Source organism: Lathamus discolor, chromosome 24 (genome assembly GCF_037157495.1).
Source record: "Lathamus discolor isolate bLatDis1 chromosome 24, bLatDis1.hap1, whole genome shotgun sequence".
NCBI classification, from domain to species: Eukaryota; Metazoa; Chordata; class Aves; order Psittaciformes; family Psittacidae; genus Lathamus; species Lathamus discolor.
In genome coordinates, this window is record NC_088907.1 from 1,412,818 (window position 1) to 1,429,413 (window position 16,596).

The following is a 16,596-nucleotide window of genomic DNA, read 5'->3' on the forward strand; positions in this document are numbered from 1 at the left end:
GGGATCATGGGAGCATCAGGACACCAGTGGCCATGTGTTCTCTGGAACTACACAAGCTAAACATGAAGTTTTCTGTGGATGATGAACTGCATCCACCCAAGGGAATAATCTGAACTTTACTAGGAGCTCCTGTTTTCCTTAGAGAAGCCAGTGCCCTATGGCCAGCCTGCAAACACAACCGACCCTGGCTGCTGGGCCTTATAGGGCAGATAAGAAGCTCTAACCAGGGATTAAAGATGGAGAAGGACATGGAATGGCCAGTGCAGCTCTCACAGCATGAAACAATGCCACATGTGTGTGGAAAGAGGCTGAGTGATGGGATGGCCCCATTTTATGGGGACCACCAAGACGTTTCCAGGGACTGTGAAGCCTTGTTCCACTGAGACCTCTGAAAGCTATTACCAGTGTTATTGGGTGCACTTCTCCCTTGTGAAACCCCTGAGGCAGGGGATGCCGCTGCTGCTGCCTCTCTAAATACCTTTCAGTATTACCATGCCAGGGAGGATTATACTAAAGGTAATTACTCTTACTATGGCGAGCTAACATTCAACTACTCATCCTCAGGGATGAGTACACTGATGCTAGTCACTACGAGTGTTGCACACAGGACAGCTTTTGCTTAGGAGCTATTAGGCTATGTCATGGGTACCTCATACCTTCAAGGCACGTTTAGTAGCTATATAAAAGCTCTCCTTCTATTAGAGCTCGCTGGTCACACTACTGAGCTGTTCTCACCAGGGAGCTGGGTAAGTCTGGTTTGTGCTGAGCCTCTGTAGCTGCTGAAATGCAGATTTATTTCTACTTTTTTACATATTAAAAATGGTCTATGGGAGAAGTTTTTAAAATGACTTGGCTTGAATTGCTGTGTTGGAGTAGCAGTGTGCTCTTGGTGTATTCAGCTGGGCCTCTGAGTCTAAAAGGCAACCCAAAAGAATTTAAGGAAAGGCTGTTAGCAGTAATTGGAGTGCTACTATTGTTGTTTGCTTTTGGGGGTGTCTTACAACAGTCAGAGCAGCTTTGGTGTACCAGGGAATGGTAATGCTGAAAGAGATGTAAGCAGGTTTGTGTTCAGCTGTGGTATCACTACTCTTTAATAGGCTTTGGTTCCATAATGAGCATGAACCTTGTGATGCTGGGACTGAGCTGTGGACCTCTGTCTGCCCATGGAGTGATGGGATCAAACAGCGGACCCTTGAGTGCTGTTTGTCTCTCCTGCTATGGCAGATGTGACGAGAGCTTCAGACCTTGTTTCTGGGTTGGGCCTTTTTCTCAATGCATCAGTAAGAGGTCAGAGGAAGGGAAAACTGGGTTTAATGATTGAAAGACAACTCTGAGATCAGCCATTCTTCTGCTGACCTCCAAAATTAGTTCTCCCCCATGGAGGTCCAGGTGATGGGGAGGGAGTTGCAGTCCAGGGAGATATTTGGTGCTACGTGTCTCTGAATTTCCCCACTGTTTGACTTGATGCTATGTTTCAGAGTTAAAAATTATGGGTTGGGTCTGCAGCTGCTGCTGCTGTGGTTTTGAGACCACGGCATAGGCGGGACGTGTCTCCAGCACCCTGTGAAACAAGCCAGTCCTGAGGCACGGGCAGCAGCAGGACAGCAAGAAACAGCCTCTCTGAAGTCTCTGCTTTCTCACGTGCCGTTCCTATCCTGCCAAAGCCTCACCAAGATGTCGTGCTACCTACACCAGTGCCTCCCTCCAGTCTACCAGAACTCCATCCCCATCAAGTGCTCACCAGTATATACTGCCAGACATCTGCCAGTGCCTACCTGGCACTCGACACTATGCACACCACAGTATGTGACCCCCTGCATCCCCCGGCAGCGGATCATGTCCTCCAGCTTCTCCCACCAGCAGAGTGTGACCAAGTGTGTGCCACGGCTGCAGTATCAGACCAAGTGTGTGCCACAGCAGCAGTGTGTGACCCAACACATCCAAGAGCAGCCATGTGTAACTCGGTGTGTGACAACCTGCATGCCACAGCAGCAGTGTGCAACTGAGGGCATGCTGCAGCAGCCTAGAGTGACCAAGTGTGTGCCACATCAGCAGTGTGCAACTGAGGCTGTGCCACAGCAGTGTGCAACCAAGTGTGTGACCGCCTATGCCCCCCAGCAGCAGTGTGAGACCAGATGTGTGACCACGTGTATGCCACAGCAGCCGTACCTGACCAAGGCCATCCCGCAGCAGCAGTGTGCAACCAAGTGCATCCCACAGCAGTGTGTGACAACATACACCCCGCAGCAGCCGTGCGCAACCAGGTGTGTGACCACGTGCATCCCACAGCAGCGTGCAACCAAATGGGTCTCGCATCGCTTTGTGACCTCTTCTGCCCCGCAGCAGTGTGCCACCACGTACGTCCCACAGCAGCGCGCAACCAGGTGTGTGACCAAGTGTGTCCCGCAGCAGTGCGACACCGACTGTGCTACCATTTGTATCCCACAGCAGGATGCCACCAAGTGTGTCCCACAGCAGCAGTGTGCCACCAAGTGTGTGCGACAGCGGCAGTGTGCCACTAAGTGTGTCCCGCAGCAGCAGTGTGCCACCAAGTGTGTGCGACAGCAGCAGTGTGCCACCAAATGCGTGCCACAGCAGCAGTGTGCCACCAAATGTGTGCCACAGCAGCAGTGTGCCACCAAGTGTGTGCGACAGCAGCAGTGTGACACCAAATGTGTGCCACAGCAGCAGTGTGCCACCAAATGCGTGCCACAGCAGCAGTGTGCCACCCAGTGTGTTACACAGCAATGTGCCACCAAGTGTGTGCCACAGCAGCAATGTGCCACCAAATGTGTGCCACAGCAGCAGTGTGCCACCCAGTGTGTTACACAGCAATGTGCCACCAAATGTGTGCCACAGCAGCAGTGTGCCACCCAGTGTGTTACACAGCAATGTGCCACCAAATGTGTGCCACAGCAGCAGTGTGCCACCCAGTGTGTTATACAGCAATGTGCCACCAAGTGTGTCCCACAGCAGCAGCGTCAGTCGGGTGGAGTGAAAATTTCAAGCCACTCTAAAAAGTACTGCTCTGCCTCCAAATGGCCCTGGTAAAAAGGAGAAGGGAAAGGAAGGCCCGCAGGAAAAGAGCTAGGTACAACTTCTGGGATTGGCAGGGGTTATTTATATCCTTGTACCACCTGCCAACTAGTTCCTGCTTATCTGCTTTATCTCTGTTTTCAAGTGCTTCCCCTGTAGCTTAGCTCTAGTTTGGGCCATAGGGTGTGATATTATATTCATGGCTGCACTCCAGGTACCTATGCTTGTACCTTTATCTGCTGCAAGGCATAGTTTAGTGGGATGCTATTAAATTCTCACATAATTAAAATTAATAATGATTTAAATATATATATATATAAAGAAATAGAAATGTCTGAGGACTCCAGATCACAACAGCACCAAAAGGACTGGTGATGTGGCCAGTGAAGGGGTAGCCTGTGCCCAACTCTGGGTTTAGTCCTTAGGATACAATGTTCAGATTAACTTGGATTCCATGAGGCTGAGAGTTCTTCAAAACAGTGAACTATAAAAAAGCTATCTGTTTTCATGCCCAGATTTGGAAGCCAAAAGTAAATTTGCTAAGCAAACGGTGTATGAATCTTACTCCAATGGCCTTCATTTCAGAAGGTGGCCAGAAATGCCTGCTGCTTTAAAATACTACTGACTCTGCTGACTTCAGCAAAGTCCCCAGACAAGGCAGGATTCCTGGTTTGGTGAAGCTGATGCTTGCTGAAATTTTATATATGAAAGTTTTTATTCACTTGGTTGCTTTCATGAATATTGAAAACACAACCTGAAACAACCGAAAGTCTTTGAAATAACACTGAAAGTTGTAGCACGACTGTTTTTGAAATGTTTGAACTGTAAAAGCAATTAACCATATTCTTTATGTTGCTCGAAGATGTGTACTCTACACATTGAAAACAAAACCCCATATATATATCGAAAACAAAACACGTATATATATATGTATATTTATACATATGTATACTTAAATAAAGTTGTCTGACCTGAGATTACGTATCTTGTCTTTTTCCCCTCTTGTGGTTCTTCTTTATTAAATACAGTGAATCCAGTCTAAAAACCAGAAAAATCCTGTACTATGCCCTATCATTAGGAGAACGAGTAGTAACTCATGCTAAGTAGATCGTGCGTATTTGGAGGCTGAAAACAAGTGTTGCAAGACAAAGAGAAGGGTGTGACCAGGCCCAGGACGCTGCCCCGCATCCTGCCCTGCTCCACCCTTGCTCCGTGACCTTGGGGTGTCACTGCAGGCTCTGAAGGCAAGAAGTGTCCAAGACCTTAGCATCTATCAATGTCAAGGTGACATCTGGCTGCTTTCCTAGAGGGCTCAGTGGGTCATGGGGGACCAAACCCTTTTCATACCTTCTCCTGAATATTCAGTGGTGCTGCTTTGGACCAGAGAGGCAGCACTCAAGAGCAGCAGTGACCATGGCCTTCCTTCCACCTTGAAGAGCCAGGGATGCTCTCACAATCCAACACTTTGTGTCCCCTTTAAAACCAAGAAATAAACAATTGGGTGGCCTTCTGAGGGGTTCTCATATCATTGTGGCTTTTCCATATGTGCCAGAGCCCAGGGGATCCTTAGGAAAATCTTCCTGGTGGTGATGGGTAGCCAGGTGGTGCAGAACCTTACCTCACAGGGTGCACTGCACTTGTTTTGAAGGTGGTTGTGACAGAGTCTGGCCCTGACCCTGGCTCTGACTCACTCTGCACCACCAAGTGACCACAGTGCAATGTGCCTCAGTTTTCCCTGTCCTTAACTGGGAATAATAATACCCCCGTCAACAGTGCCCCATGTGGCACTATGCGTCTCTCTGAGATGAAAGGACTTTACAGATGCTAATTAAGAACATTTGGATGACAGAGCACGATGTTATCATCGGGTTAGTATTCTGCTACCTCTATTGGAAACACTAAACTGAATATTAGCATTACTTGAAGGCTACTTGATCTGGAGTTTGACCAGGAGTTGGATTTATAGACCTTGTAAAAACTGTATTAATCTGCTTACCTGTTCTCTGACGCCAGCTTGATTCCCAAAATCTTAGGTCAGATCATTTAACATTAAAAAAGGGCATTATAGTTCCAGGGAGTGAAACACAGTAAAAGTTGTTGGCATCAACTGGGAAAACATACACTTTGTATTTTTTTCTATGATTGTGAGGGAGATTTTCTTTTGTTGTTGGAAAATCAGAAATTTAAATAACAAACCTACCTTCAGGCTTCTGAATTTTCTAATGAAAAGAGAAATAGAAATTTACTAAGTGGTTCATAAGATGAAGATCAATATTTTGCTTCAAATCATAGAATCATTTAGGTTAGAAAAGACCCTTAAGACCATCGAGTCAAATCATAAATACAATACTGCCAAGTCCACCATGTTCCTAAGCATGTCTTTAAAATACCTCTAGAGATGACAACCCAACAGCATTCCCAGTGCTTCACATTGGTGAAAAGTTTTCCACCTACTCCATTAAAAATAAACTTTTTTTTTTATTTCAATGTGTGGGACCTCACTTGAATTCCCAGCATGCTGGAACCCAAGTCATAGGTGTCAGATTAAAGGAAAAAAAATATAATTAAAGGAAAATAAAACCCAGGGCCTTGGCTTATGCCTATATGACTACGTAAGAATGTATTCCCTATTGGCACTTCTGCTCATGCCACTGCTAATTTTCCTTTGGGTTCATTTGTGGCGTAAACAGGGAACAAAGGGAGGGATGACTGGTGCAGAGACTGCAGCAAAGCAGGAAATAGGATTTGTATTTTCAGGACAAAAGCTGGGTTTGATTCAGCCGCCTTTCCCTGGGCTCCTGCTTGTCCTTTCTCCTCTTTGTTGTGCCGGAAAAGCGTCATCTCTTTCAGCAGGTCATTCACTTCATGGCAAGTCCTTTTTCATAGCCATCTTGCCTTAGCCCAAGGCTTTCTCACTCCAAATCATCCGTCTCTTCCCTGGGCTCCCTATGTAAGTGAAGGAAGTCTGCATGCCACAGTAATTATGGTCTTGGCAAAAAGTTGCCAAGAGTCCTTCCTGGATGGTGTTTTCAAAGGCACTAAATGGATTCGGCACGGAAATGAGAAGTCACTTGAGCAGTCCCTTTGGTGGTCTCAACTGCAATCTTTTTCTGGGTGGAAAGGTATATTTTAGCTGGCCTGGGTTTGCAATGGGCATGCTGGGATGCTTTGGCACTGTGCATGGGGATTCAGAGCATGAAGACCATGAACATGGGGTGCCCTCAGCCTCCCAGGTGCTTCTTTGGTTCAGCATATTGGATCATGAGGTTCCAACTCATGGAGTTTACAGATGTTCCGATGGTACCTGGTGGTGATGGCAACCTCACAGAGCAAGGACAGCCATTCCCGCCGGCATGAAGCTGCACGTGGCTCGTCCAGGACTGGCAGGCAATTAGAGCATCACCCAGCCAAACCGCCTCACTCCCCTAGGGCACTTATTCACTGTATAAAAGCTCTGCCATCGTGGGGCTCTCCTAGGCACTTCTCTCCAGCTGATCTCACTGATGAAGTGGGTAAGTCTGGCTTTTAATGGAGCTCCTGAAATGCTGTTTTATTCCTGGGTGGCCGGAGCAGGCAGAGGTTCTGCGTGTGTACTCGCGGAAAAGCATCCTCTGGGGGATGCTGCCTTCAGCACCGGCATGCACAGCTCTAACTACTGGAGCATCTCCTCTGTGCTAAACTGAAGAATATTGGGAAAGCACTTCCCAATGGACTGTGAAGTCAGGAGTGGGATCTGTGGGCTTCTCTACGCTTTCTGTTAGTTCTAGACCAAAGGAGGCTATTGACTACATAAAGAGCTCGATGCTGACAGCAGATATGAGCAACTCCTCTAAAGGAAGTGACATGGAGAAATTTGCTGCTATTTTATGGAACTTAAGCAAAGCAACTTTTAAGATAAAAATAAGAAGCTGACCAACTTCAGCGCCAATGTGAAGGTCAACAGAGAGACTCTCTAGCTAAGCCTGACTATGTTTAAATTTCCATCTAGGCTAACAGTGATACAAATGAGTCTGAGATGCAAACAACCCCTTGGAAGCAAATACTCCCCCTACTTTAGAAGCTTTTGATCATGACGAGCATCACTTTAGCATTTAGTAGTAATTGCTATCATTGTTTTTCATCTGGTTGTTTTTATTAGTTGATGATTATAATTGCAGTGATAAGTTTTTCCTAATGATTGGAACACACAGCATTGCTATTGTTAATAGTCACCCAGTGACAGGCTTTTGGAAGATAAAACGCCTTACTGTAGTTATAGACAGAACTCGAGGTGTTAGAAACTGCAGTTTCTTTACAGTTGTTTAATTACATGCCTTAATGTCCAAACAATGTTGAAATGAAATAAGGAAAACATTTTCAAACAGAGTACCTTTCACGTGTCAGTGGTTGAAGTACCTACTGTGATCAAAATATGCCTGTTAAAACCACAGAAAACTCCCTGAAATTGGTGTTTTCCAGGGTGGAGAATTAAGTGGGATGGTTTATGCTGCAACTCCCAGGGTCAAGACAAAGCGAGACATTTCTCTGTGGTTTCAGGAGGGAACTGTGGACTTTTAGATGGTGCCACCTGATCCCTTCCCTGGGAAGGGGGTCTCATCTAGATTCCCCGTTTACTGCTGCTCTAACCGGGGCTGCCTGGACGAGGTTTCACTCTCAGAGTTGCTATCCCAGGCATTGTGACAGTGGATCTTTAGCTTATCATAACAAAAGCAGGACATTATGACTTGGTATGACTGTAGTGCAGCGCTGGAGGCTGTTTTAAATGGGTGTAATTCGCTCAGCTCAGTGACACTTGAGCAGTTAACACCAGCTGAGACTTTGCCTTCATATCTTCTCCTTTCTTGCTCTCATTTCACCAAATACTTAGACATGATCCTGTTGTGTTTTCTCTTTTCTTTTCTTGAAGATGCCTACACAAACAATTTTGTATGAATCTGGGACTCAAGGCTTGAGAGGCAGCAGAGCTGATGCTATGGTAGCATGCTCAGAGCATACATGTCCTGCACACTGCCAGCCCAGCAGACCCCTGTGGGACTATGACTCAATAGGCAGGTTGTACGTGCTGAGCTGATGAGCTCCATGCTGCCACAAACCTATCCTTACCCTCAGCTAGCTAATTTAGCCTCAGCTTGGGTTTGCCTGTGTGAACTGCAGCCACACCTGAGTATTACAGCATGGACACACCTTTAATTTTGGCTTGCCTTTCATCTCTGGTGCTTGGGAGTTGCAGGACATAAACTTGAATAGTTGTCCCAGTGGGGACACAGGAGGTTTCCAGGAAGTGAGGCAGAGGGTCAAAATGGTGCTTTTCCTTGCGAAATGCTTTGATGGACACTTAGCTGGTCTTCGAAAGGTGGCATGAAAACTTTCCAGTTTGCTTGGCTCCAATCCTGGTTGTTTCTGGGCTCTTAAGAGAAGGGTGTGAAGGAACAAGCTGAGAACAGACTCTACTCACCTGGGTAATCTCAGCCTGGTTTTGAGTCACAGAGAGCCTCTGACCCTCAGGTGAGCCAGGGTGTGAGTTTGCATGTTGAGGTGCCTGTCAGAAACTGGGTCCCACATCACAGAAATCAACCAATGCCTATGTGAACTGTCTGTCTTTTTCCTGCTTCTTTCAGGCCTAAGTGTTTTGTGTGACCATGCACTACTATGGGGAGCGGTACAAACATCTGTACCTGCCAGGATCGGGCTATTTCACTGAAAGCATCCAGCAGTGCACACCCCAGAAAGATGTATGCAGCACCACGTGCCACCCAGTCAGTGTGATCAAGAGCCCGATGCCAAGATGGCAAAGCTACACTCAGCCTTTCACTTATGTGTGCCCACAGTCAAGTGTGACCCAGACACCTCTGCTGTCTTGTCCACCCTATGTACAGCAATGTGTCCTGATGTACCCCGAGCCTTGTGAGACCACTCGCCTTCTGCCCTGCAGGAAGCCCAGTGTGCGGCTGAGCACAACACCATGTTTCCAGCCCTGTGAGACCATCCACACTGAGAAAACACGTGTGGCCAAGAGCCTTCCACCATGCGCACCCAGGTGCCCAGAGCCACGCAAACTCAGGTTCCCACCATGTGGGATCAAGTACTCATCCTCATGCAAGAATGAATGCCGGTCGCAGAAGATATCCAAGTGCTCATCACAGCGATATGGCACAGAGCTCCGGTCCCTGCAGGGAATGACCAGTGGGTATTCCCCACCGCTCCGTGGCGTCACCGAGTGCCCCCCGCAGCAGTGCGTAACAGAGTCTTTCATGCAAGAGTGCGTGAGCGGGTTCCCCCAGCAGAAGTGCATGAAGGGTTACCCAACACAGGAGTGCGTCACCACCTACTCCTCCCAGCAGCAAGTAACCAAGTCCGTGCCACAGCCAAACGTGCCCAAATGCTCCCCTGGAGAGGGAATAAAGGAGTGCTCCTCACAGCAACAAACAGGCAAATGCTTGCTGCTGCAGGAGGGAACCAAGCACAAGAGCTCATCCACACAACACCTAAGCAAGTCCAAGTGCCTCTACCCACGGACCACCCACCACTCAACGCACCATCACTCAGGGGGTGTGAAACGTTCAGGCCACTCCAAGAAGAGTCGTTGTGGTCCAAAATGTCTGTGGTAAAGGAGATCAAGAAGTAGGTTTGAAAAACAGCAACCTATGTAGCTGAGGTCTAAGGTATTTTATTTTACTGCCCCTGCTCCTATTCTTAAACCCCAGAGAAGCTTTAGCTGTATTGTACCCCCCATTGTAACTATGTTAAAATCATAGAGAACACTTCCTTTTGATTTGGCCACACTTCGGTTATTCCTGCAACAGAAAAAGATGTTAGTGAGAAATTAAGTAACTCTGGGCAATCGCTCAGGCTTTGAACTTCGAATCAATACAACTCTGTTACAGTGTTCACACCCCAAGAGGTTTTTACTGTTACTGGATCAAACTACATTCCCTGGTTGTACCTGTCCTATTAAATTCAGGTTTCATCTGGATTCCTACTCTCTGCCTGGTTTATTTCCTTTTTTTTAGAAACTGTTTCTAATACCTACTACTGGGGAGAAAAAATACCCCAAACCCAAACTATTCCCTGTTGTTATACCACTTCTTTGTGTAAAATAATGGCAGTAATCATGCTTTTGCGACTAGATTTACCATCTGTGGAAACAGATCTTGGTGCTGAAAAGTCACCCAGAGACGTAGCAGAAGCAGCAGCACAGGCTGGCACTTAGGAGGCTTGGCTAAAGCAGTGAGACTACTTAGGAGCCCCAGACTGGAGTCTACTGTCTCTCCAGGCTTACCTCTGTCACATCAGTGTTGTAGGGAAGCACACATCATTTCCATGCAAGTCACACAGGAGGACTTTCAGCCCTGAACCCTGGGATCGGGGCAAGTTTCCCAGATGTCCCCTGCTCTGAAGTTTTGTCCCTGGGCAAATCACTGCTGAGGAGATTATCAAATGGGTTGTGTGGCATAGTCCCTAGCATAGGAGGATGACGGGATAAGACTCAGAAGGTCTCTTTTGATGCTGTGACCTGTCTGCATCAAAGGATGCAGTGGATGGGTGATCAGCATCAAGAGTCTGTGGTTACAAAACTGCAAGCAGAGGGAAAACAAACTCAATTTCAGCTGTTCCTTGACAACAATATTTTCATAGACAGAAGGAAACAGTTATCACACTTGATCAATATTTTGATTTCCTAATACATATATTTATATAAGCAACAAAGTCCCAATGCACACATCTCTGCACACCTGCCCCATACCACAGTCTCCCCCAGGAGGTGCTCCCGTGGAAGCAGCAGCTCTCTGTCACCACCTAAAGGTGAAGCGGGAGACCTGGTATCTCCTCCCATCACTGCTGCACTGCCTTGCTCTGCTCAGCCTGTTCCCTGAGCATATCCCAACAGAAAAAACACCTCCTTATCTCCTTGGCTTCCTCTGCAGCACCTCAAACAGATCAAGCAGGATTTCTGTAGACTCCTTTTACTAATAAAGTGATAGATTTGCCTGTATAAACAGAGACTGATGCTACCAGTCCTCCAAGATTAGGAGTCTTGCTCCCCATGGGGAGAGAGAATTCATCGTAACTTCTCATGAATCGCTGACACGGGGGAATTAAATGGAAAAAAAGAGAAGAAAAGGCTGACACAGCAGCTCCCTCCTGACTACCCCACATGGGATCAATCTCTTTCTTATATCAGGTCTATTAAGAGGCTCACAATTAAGGCACAGAAGTGGCACAAACCAGACCCAGGGGAAGCTCTCCCGCCTGCATTTATCCCAACTGGAAGGCTTAAAAGGCCCTGCTGATATCGTCTTGCTTGGTCCTAAAAGGATGCAGGCTCCCCTTCAGTTAGCATGAAGAAGATGGCATTGACCATCAGAAAAGGGTTTCCTTTTAAAAATCTGAGCTTCTGTTGCTGTGGTTTTGCTCCTGAGGAAAGGGTTACTCAAGCATAATATAAAACCCCGATATCTCGACGCCACAACTAAATGGTGCTTGAACCTCTACTGGTTCTCTGCGTGAGGACAGTTTTCGCTGTCTTGTTCCCTCTCTCCAAGCGCTAAATGTTTTGGCAGCAAGCCCTGCTCTCGCTCACCAAACAGAAAGGATCTGCTCCTGGAGAAGTCATCGGCCCTGCAAAAAACAGGACCTGGGTGCCCAACGGTGAGGCAGTGCTGCAGCCTTGTGGTAGTGAGAGCCAACTGCAGGCTGGGCTGCCTGAAGCAGAGCATAGCCAGCAGCAGGCCGAAAGTGTGGATTCCCCTCCATCTGGCATTTAGGAAGCCCCATCCAGACCTCCATGGCTGGTTTTAGAGGCTCAGCACAGGAGGCATGGACAGCCAGAGGCGAGTCTGATGGAAGCTGCAGGGTGGTCAGGGCACTGAAAACTGGCAAGAAAAGGGAGGTTGGGAGAGCTGGGTATGTTTGCCATGGATAAGAAAACACTGAAGGGACAGTTTCTTACCACCTTCGCTCACCAAATGAGTGTTCAGAGCAAAGACAAGCTCCACACCAAGGTGGACAGAGACAGGGTGGGCTACAAAGTGGCTTTTTCTTTTGGAGGTCTACTTCACACAGCCTTTCCATGCAACCACTGTCCAAAGCAGGTGTAAATGCAGGATTCACTGGCTGGATAAGTTCCACACTGCCCAAGTTACTTGGAGGTATAAGATGTTTAGAGTTGTGTTTCTAGTCCCATTTCCAGAGGGTTTTTTTATGCAGAAAACATCATAACTTCTAGAAATTAAATGGCAACCTTGCTGTCTTTTCTTCTTACAAGGTAGACTGAGATGCAATTGAGTTTCCAGTTTGAGGGATTTGGATGCTCTGCAGGTAAAGTGGCATAGAAACAGGAATTCCCATTTTTTCCAGATGCTTTTCTCACTTTTAAGGAAGAAAAGTATGATGAGAAATCGGTTCAGAATTGACCAAGATATCTATAAACTACCTGAAATTGTCAAATACTATGAAATATTATTTTGAACATAAATTACCAGCGATCTCTGGCGACAGGGCTCAGTGGGGTTAACCTCTGTCTTGAGGTGTGAATTTGGGGCCTGGCATTTTGGATAACATTGTGTTATGTAACTTTTCATTGTTTTTTGTGAGAGGATGGGAAAAAAATAATCCAAACAACTAGAGACTTGGTGAGGTGAAGTTTCCACACAACAGGGGACATCAAAACCTTTCAGAATTATCCATTACTGGTTAATGCATGCAAAGTGTTTTACCATTATAATAGCATGTTATCTGAGACAAACACCTCAGGACTAACAGCAACTTTAGGATATGCATTTTTTTGATGCAAGTGTCTTACTTGTTCTTATAAACAGGATGTTGGTTTTGAGCCCTGACAACTCCAGGCACTTTGCATTTTCATTAAACATGCATTTCTGTTTGCATTCAAAAGCAATCATTTCAAAATGGGTTAAAGGGCAACTTCAGCTAAGCTTGTGAGAGCTGAACATGACTCAGCTCTGAGAACCCACCTCAATCCTTGGGAAATCAACGAAGCTCCACAAAATTCAGCCATTTATGCACATAAGTAGCCACATGATTAAAATATTTCTACTTTACTTAAGTAAGTCTCCCTTGGTGCACTTTAAGTCCATGTCTTCTCTTGGCCTCAGTAGGTGTAAAAGGCAGCTACATTCTTTCACTTTGGCAGAAAGTATTACCTTACCTTCTTCTGGTCTTCTCTTCTGTAAGAGGGCATCTTGCAGAGGGTATGCTTCTTAGCCCTCCAATCACTCATGGTGGTTGGAACCAGATGCTCAGCTGCTGGTGGGTACCTAGGTTGTGAGTGGGGATCCCGAAGCAAAACATCTTCCATCTGAAGCTGTGACAGCAGTAAAACAGAGGACAGAAAGCAAATAATCAAATCAGTGTCACTGTGAACAAAAATGGGCTATGTGCTGTCTGCACAATTCTGTTCTCCCTCCACCTCCAAACCGCATACAGGGATGAACACCATGGTGCCTCCAGCTAAATGCTACAATGGACTTCTAAATGAATGAATTAAAATCCCACATCTAGCAAACAGATACAGCCAATGTTTCTACAATACAGCAGTTACTGTCTTCAAACCACTGCTCACCTGGTCAACGTTTAAGTCGAAGCCTAACAAAGTAGAGCTAGTTCTGTCCCCACTTTAATACAGACACAAGTGGTAGAATCAGCTCAGCAGTTAATTTGGACCATGAAAAGAGAACATGAAGGGAAGCCCCCAGCATGTAACAGTATGTACCACAGAAAATTGAATAATGCCAGTAAACAGTGTTCAAATAATTACAGTAATTAAAAGTGTTACACATGTGGGAAAAATTGTTTGGAGAGTAATTAAGACCTTATGCACAAAGGTTGTCTCATCTTCCTGGGAGATCAAGAAAGGATATAAAACTCAAAGGATTCAGGGCTCCTCTGGCCATTTCTCTTGACTTCTCCCTGGACAACTGGTAAGTCCCATTCACCTCAATCTAATTATATTGAGTAAAATGTTGCTTTAATGTAGGCCAGGGTTTATTAGCAAGCCACTGTGGTTTCTAAAAATCTTAATAAGATCCTTTCTCCAGAAGTCTGCTATAAATTTAGTTGCATACATTATCACAGAATAGTTTGGGTTGGAAGTGACCTTTAAAGGTCATCTAGTCCAACCACATGGCAACTAGCAGAACATTTTCTACATCAGGTTGCTCAGTAACAGTAGTATTTTTATTTCTTAATTTTAAAATTAGCTAAGATCTGAAATGCTCAAATTTGTTTTCTGGAAGTTTTAATTCATAAAACCAGAAAGACTTCATTTTCAAAGGGATACAAAGGGACTAAAATCATGCAAAACACAGCTAGAACGAAGAACTCATTCACTAAGAAGCGGTGTCTCCCCAGTTTTCAGCTGGTCATTCATACAGGTCTACCCTCTGGTTGGACCCTCTCCCTCTCTCTTTAGGCTGAGACCTTTATCATTGCATTATTAGGAAGAAGAAAGTCTGGAAGGACAGTTCTTTTCCTACTCAATAACTTCAGGGGGTTTCTGATGAGATCATCTGATAGATCTGAAAAGCTAGACAAGATAAATAATGACATTACCCTTGACCTTTCCCTCTTAGTGAACAGAAACAGGCATTTCACATAGCGTATTTAAATAACACCTACCTCTGAATGAGCTTGACTGCACTCTGCAAGTCTGCTTTTCTCCAGGGACAAAAGTAAAGTGGCTGCTTTATAGGTGATCATTCACATCATACAGTTTTACACTTTGACAGGTAAATCCCACCATACATTTTTGTAACCAGTTCCAGTTAAATGACCTTAAAGATTGATTCAGGATCCAGGCAAAAATGTAGGCATCAAAAATCTCTGTAAAATTCTTGGTTCTGCCATGAATGGTCTCTGCAAACCATCTGGAGGTACCTGGAGACAAGATTTTACTAGGAGCTTGGGCACTAGCATGAAGAATGGCACCAAAGTAGGGTCCTTCCACCTCCTGCATAGCAGTCCCCAGCTTGCAGAGCTGCAGTAATGGTTTTGGCTTTCAGTCCTGCTTGACATGGCCATATTGGTCTGCATAAAATTCTCAGGACACCAATACAGTGCCCAACACAGTCTCACCAGAGGCACAGGAATCCTATTGTGCCTAATTACTCTAATGAGGGCTGGGCAGACTCTGTAAGTGAGACAAACAAATAGTCCCAGACAAGGATGTTCTCCAGTACGGGGGTATCTTATACTCATTCTTGTATGACCAGTGGTCTTATGGTCCCAGCAGTGTCTGTGTTGAAGTCACTGGCCACAGCTGCAGCACCTCTCCAGTCATCCTTGGTGGCTGCCCAGATGGGATCTGTAATTTGAAAAGCAAAAAGAGATGCTATGAACGGGCAGAGATGCAAATGCTCAGGGGCAATGGATGGGACAAAATGGGATGAAAGCTGGTTAAACCCAGAGGCCTAGGGTCCTTTCTGGGAGGGTGGAGGTGGAGTAAGAAGGTCTCGGGGTGACAGGGTATATGGAATGAGAGGACAAGTCCATATGACCTGTGAGCTTCATTTCATCACATTGTCTCTGCTACATCTACATTACCTGCACAACCCCTATAACTGGAATACCTGAGCTGCACTCCTATAGATTTGTACCTTCTCTACCACAGTATGTCCCCAGCTGTGTCACTTGCCTCACCCCCCTGCAAGAAGGAGAGCAGGATTCCCCCGAGTTGCAAGGAACTGCAGGGTGAAGGGCAGGGGGTAGGTTGTAAATGTTTTGAGAAACACATTTTTAGTCTCTTATGTGCTGCAGGTTCACCATCATTTCTCCAAGATGTCCTATGGTGGTGAGTGGGATGCAGGACAGAGTTTCTACTCATGTGATGCACAGTGCCCACAGCCTCTTGCTACCAGCTGCAATGACCCATGTGTTATATCCTGCGGTGCCTCCAGAGTCATTATATACCCACCTCCCGTCGTTGTGACATTCCCAGGGCCAATCCTCAGCACATGCCCGCAGGAGACGGTAGTGGGAAGTTCTGCAGTTATGGAGGGAGGTACACCAGCCCCGCTGACATCTTTGAGAGCAGAAGTCCTGTGCGCAGAGCCACCTGCAAATAGCTTGATCCCAAAACCTGTACCTCAGTGTGCACCACGATGCTCCTATGTGTTTTCTTCCCACTGGATGCATCCTTGCAGCAGACCCAGCAACAAAAGCTACCAACCATCTGAGAGCAAGAGTGAAGAGCATGCTCCAGAGAAGGAGAAGCCAGAAACTGAAAATACAGATACAGAAAATGAGGCCAAAGAGACCACAGAAGCATAACACAGTGATACCAACCCCAAAGGCTTCGTAGACTCCTACTGCCTCTTTAAAGCAGACCTATCCATATCTTCTTTAAATTATGCTTTAACTTAAGTTCATAGGGTGTTTTCCCTCTCAGGTACATTCTCAGGCAGGTAATTATTGATAATCAGTCACCAGGAAGTTCACTAATTTCCTTTGGAGAAATATACACACACATACGTCATGTGTATCTGACTTCTAGTTTCTGCAAGAAAAGTGGGGGGGAAAAGTGTGAGGAAAAAGAAATTGATC

General features: G+C 46.1%; 2 protein-coding genes and 1 long non-coding RNA gene across 3 annotated transcripts; 2 read left to right on the top strand and 1 right to left on the bottom strand.

Moving 5' to 3' along the window:
* Window positions 1-1,674: 1,674 nt before the first annotated feature.
* LOC136004164 (keratin-associated protein 10-5-like) lies at window positions 1,675-3,051 on the top strand. Its single transcript, XM_065660426.1, has one exon. It carries the CDS (start codon window positions 1,675-1,677, stop codon window positions 3,049-3,051), a length of 1,377 nt encoding a protein of 458 aa, XP_065516498.1.
* A 5,617-nt stretch (window positions 3,052-8,668) lies between these two features.
* Window positions 8,669-9,644, top strand: LOC136004137 (uncharacterized). The gene has a single exon (XM_065660364.1). The coding sequence runs from the start codon at window positions 8,676-8,678 to the stop codon at window positions 9,642-9,644; it is 969 nt and encodes a 322-aa protein (XP_065516436.1). The 5' UTR covers window positions 8,669-8,675.
* A 55-nt stretch (window positions 9,645-9,699) lies between these two features.
* Window positions 9,700-14,786, bottom strand: LOC136004039 (uncharacterized). The gene is made up of 3 exons (XR_010608213.1): window positions 14,674-14,786; window positions 13,205-13,360; window positions 9,700-12,405 (listed from the first exon to the last, which is right to left on the bottom strand). It is a non-coding gene; the product is annotated as an uncharacterized LOC136004039 (long non-coding RNA).
* Between the last annotated feature and the right edge of the window lie 1,810 nt (window positions 14,787-16,596).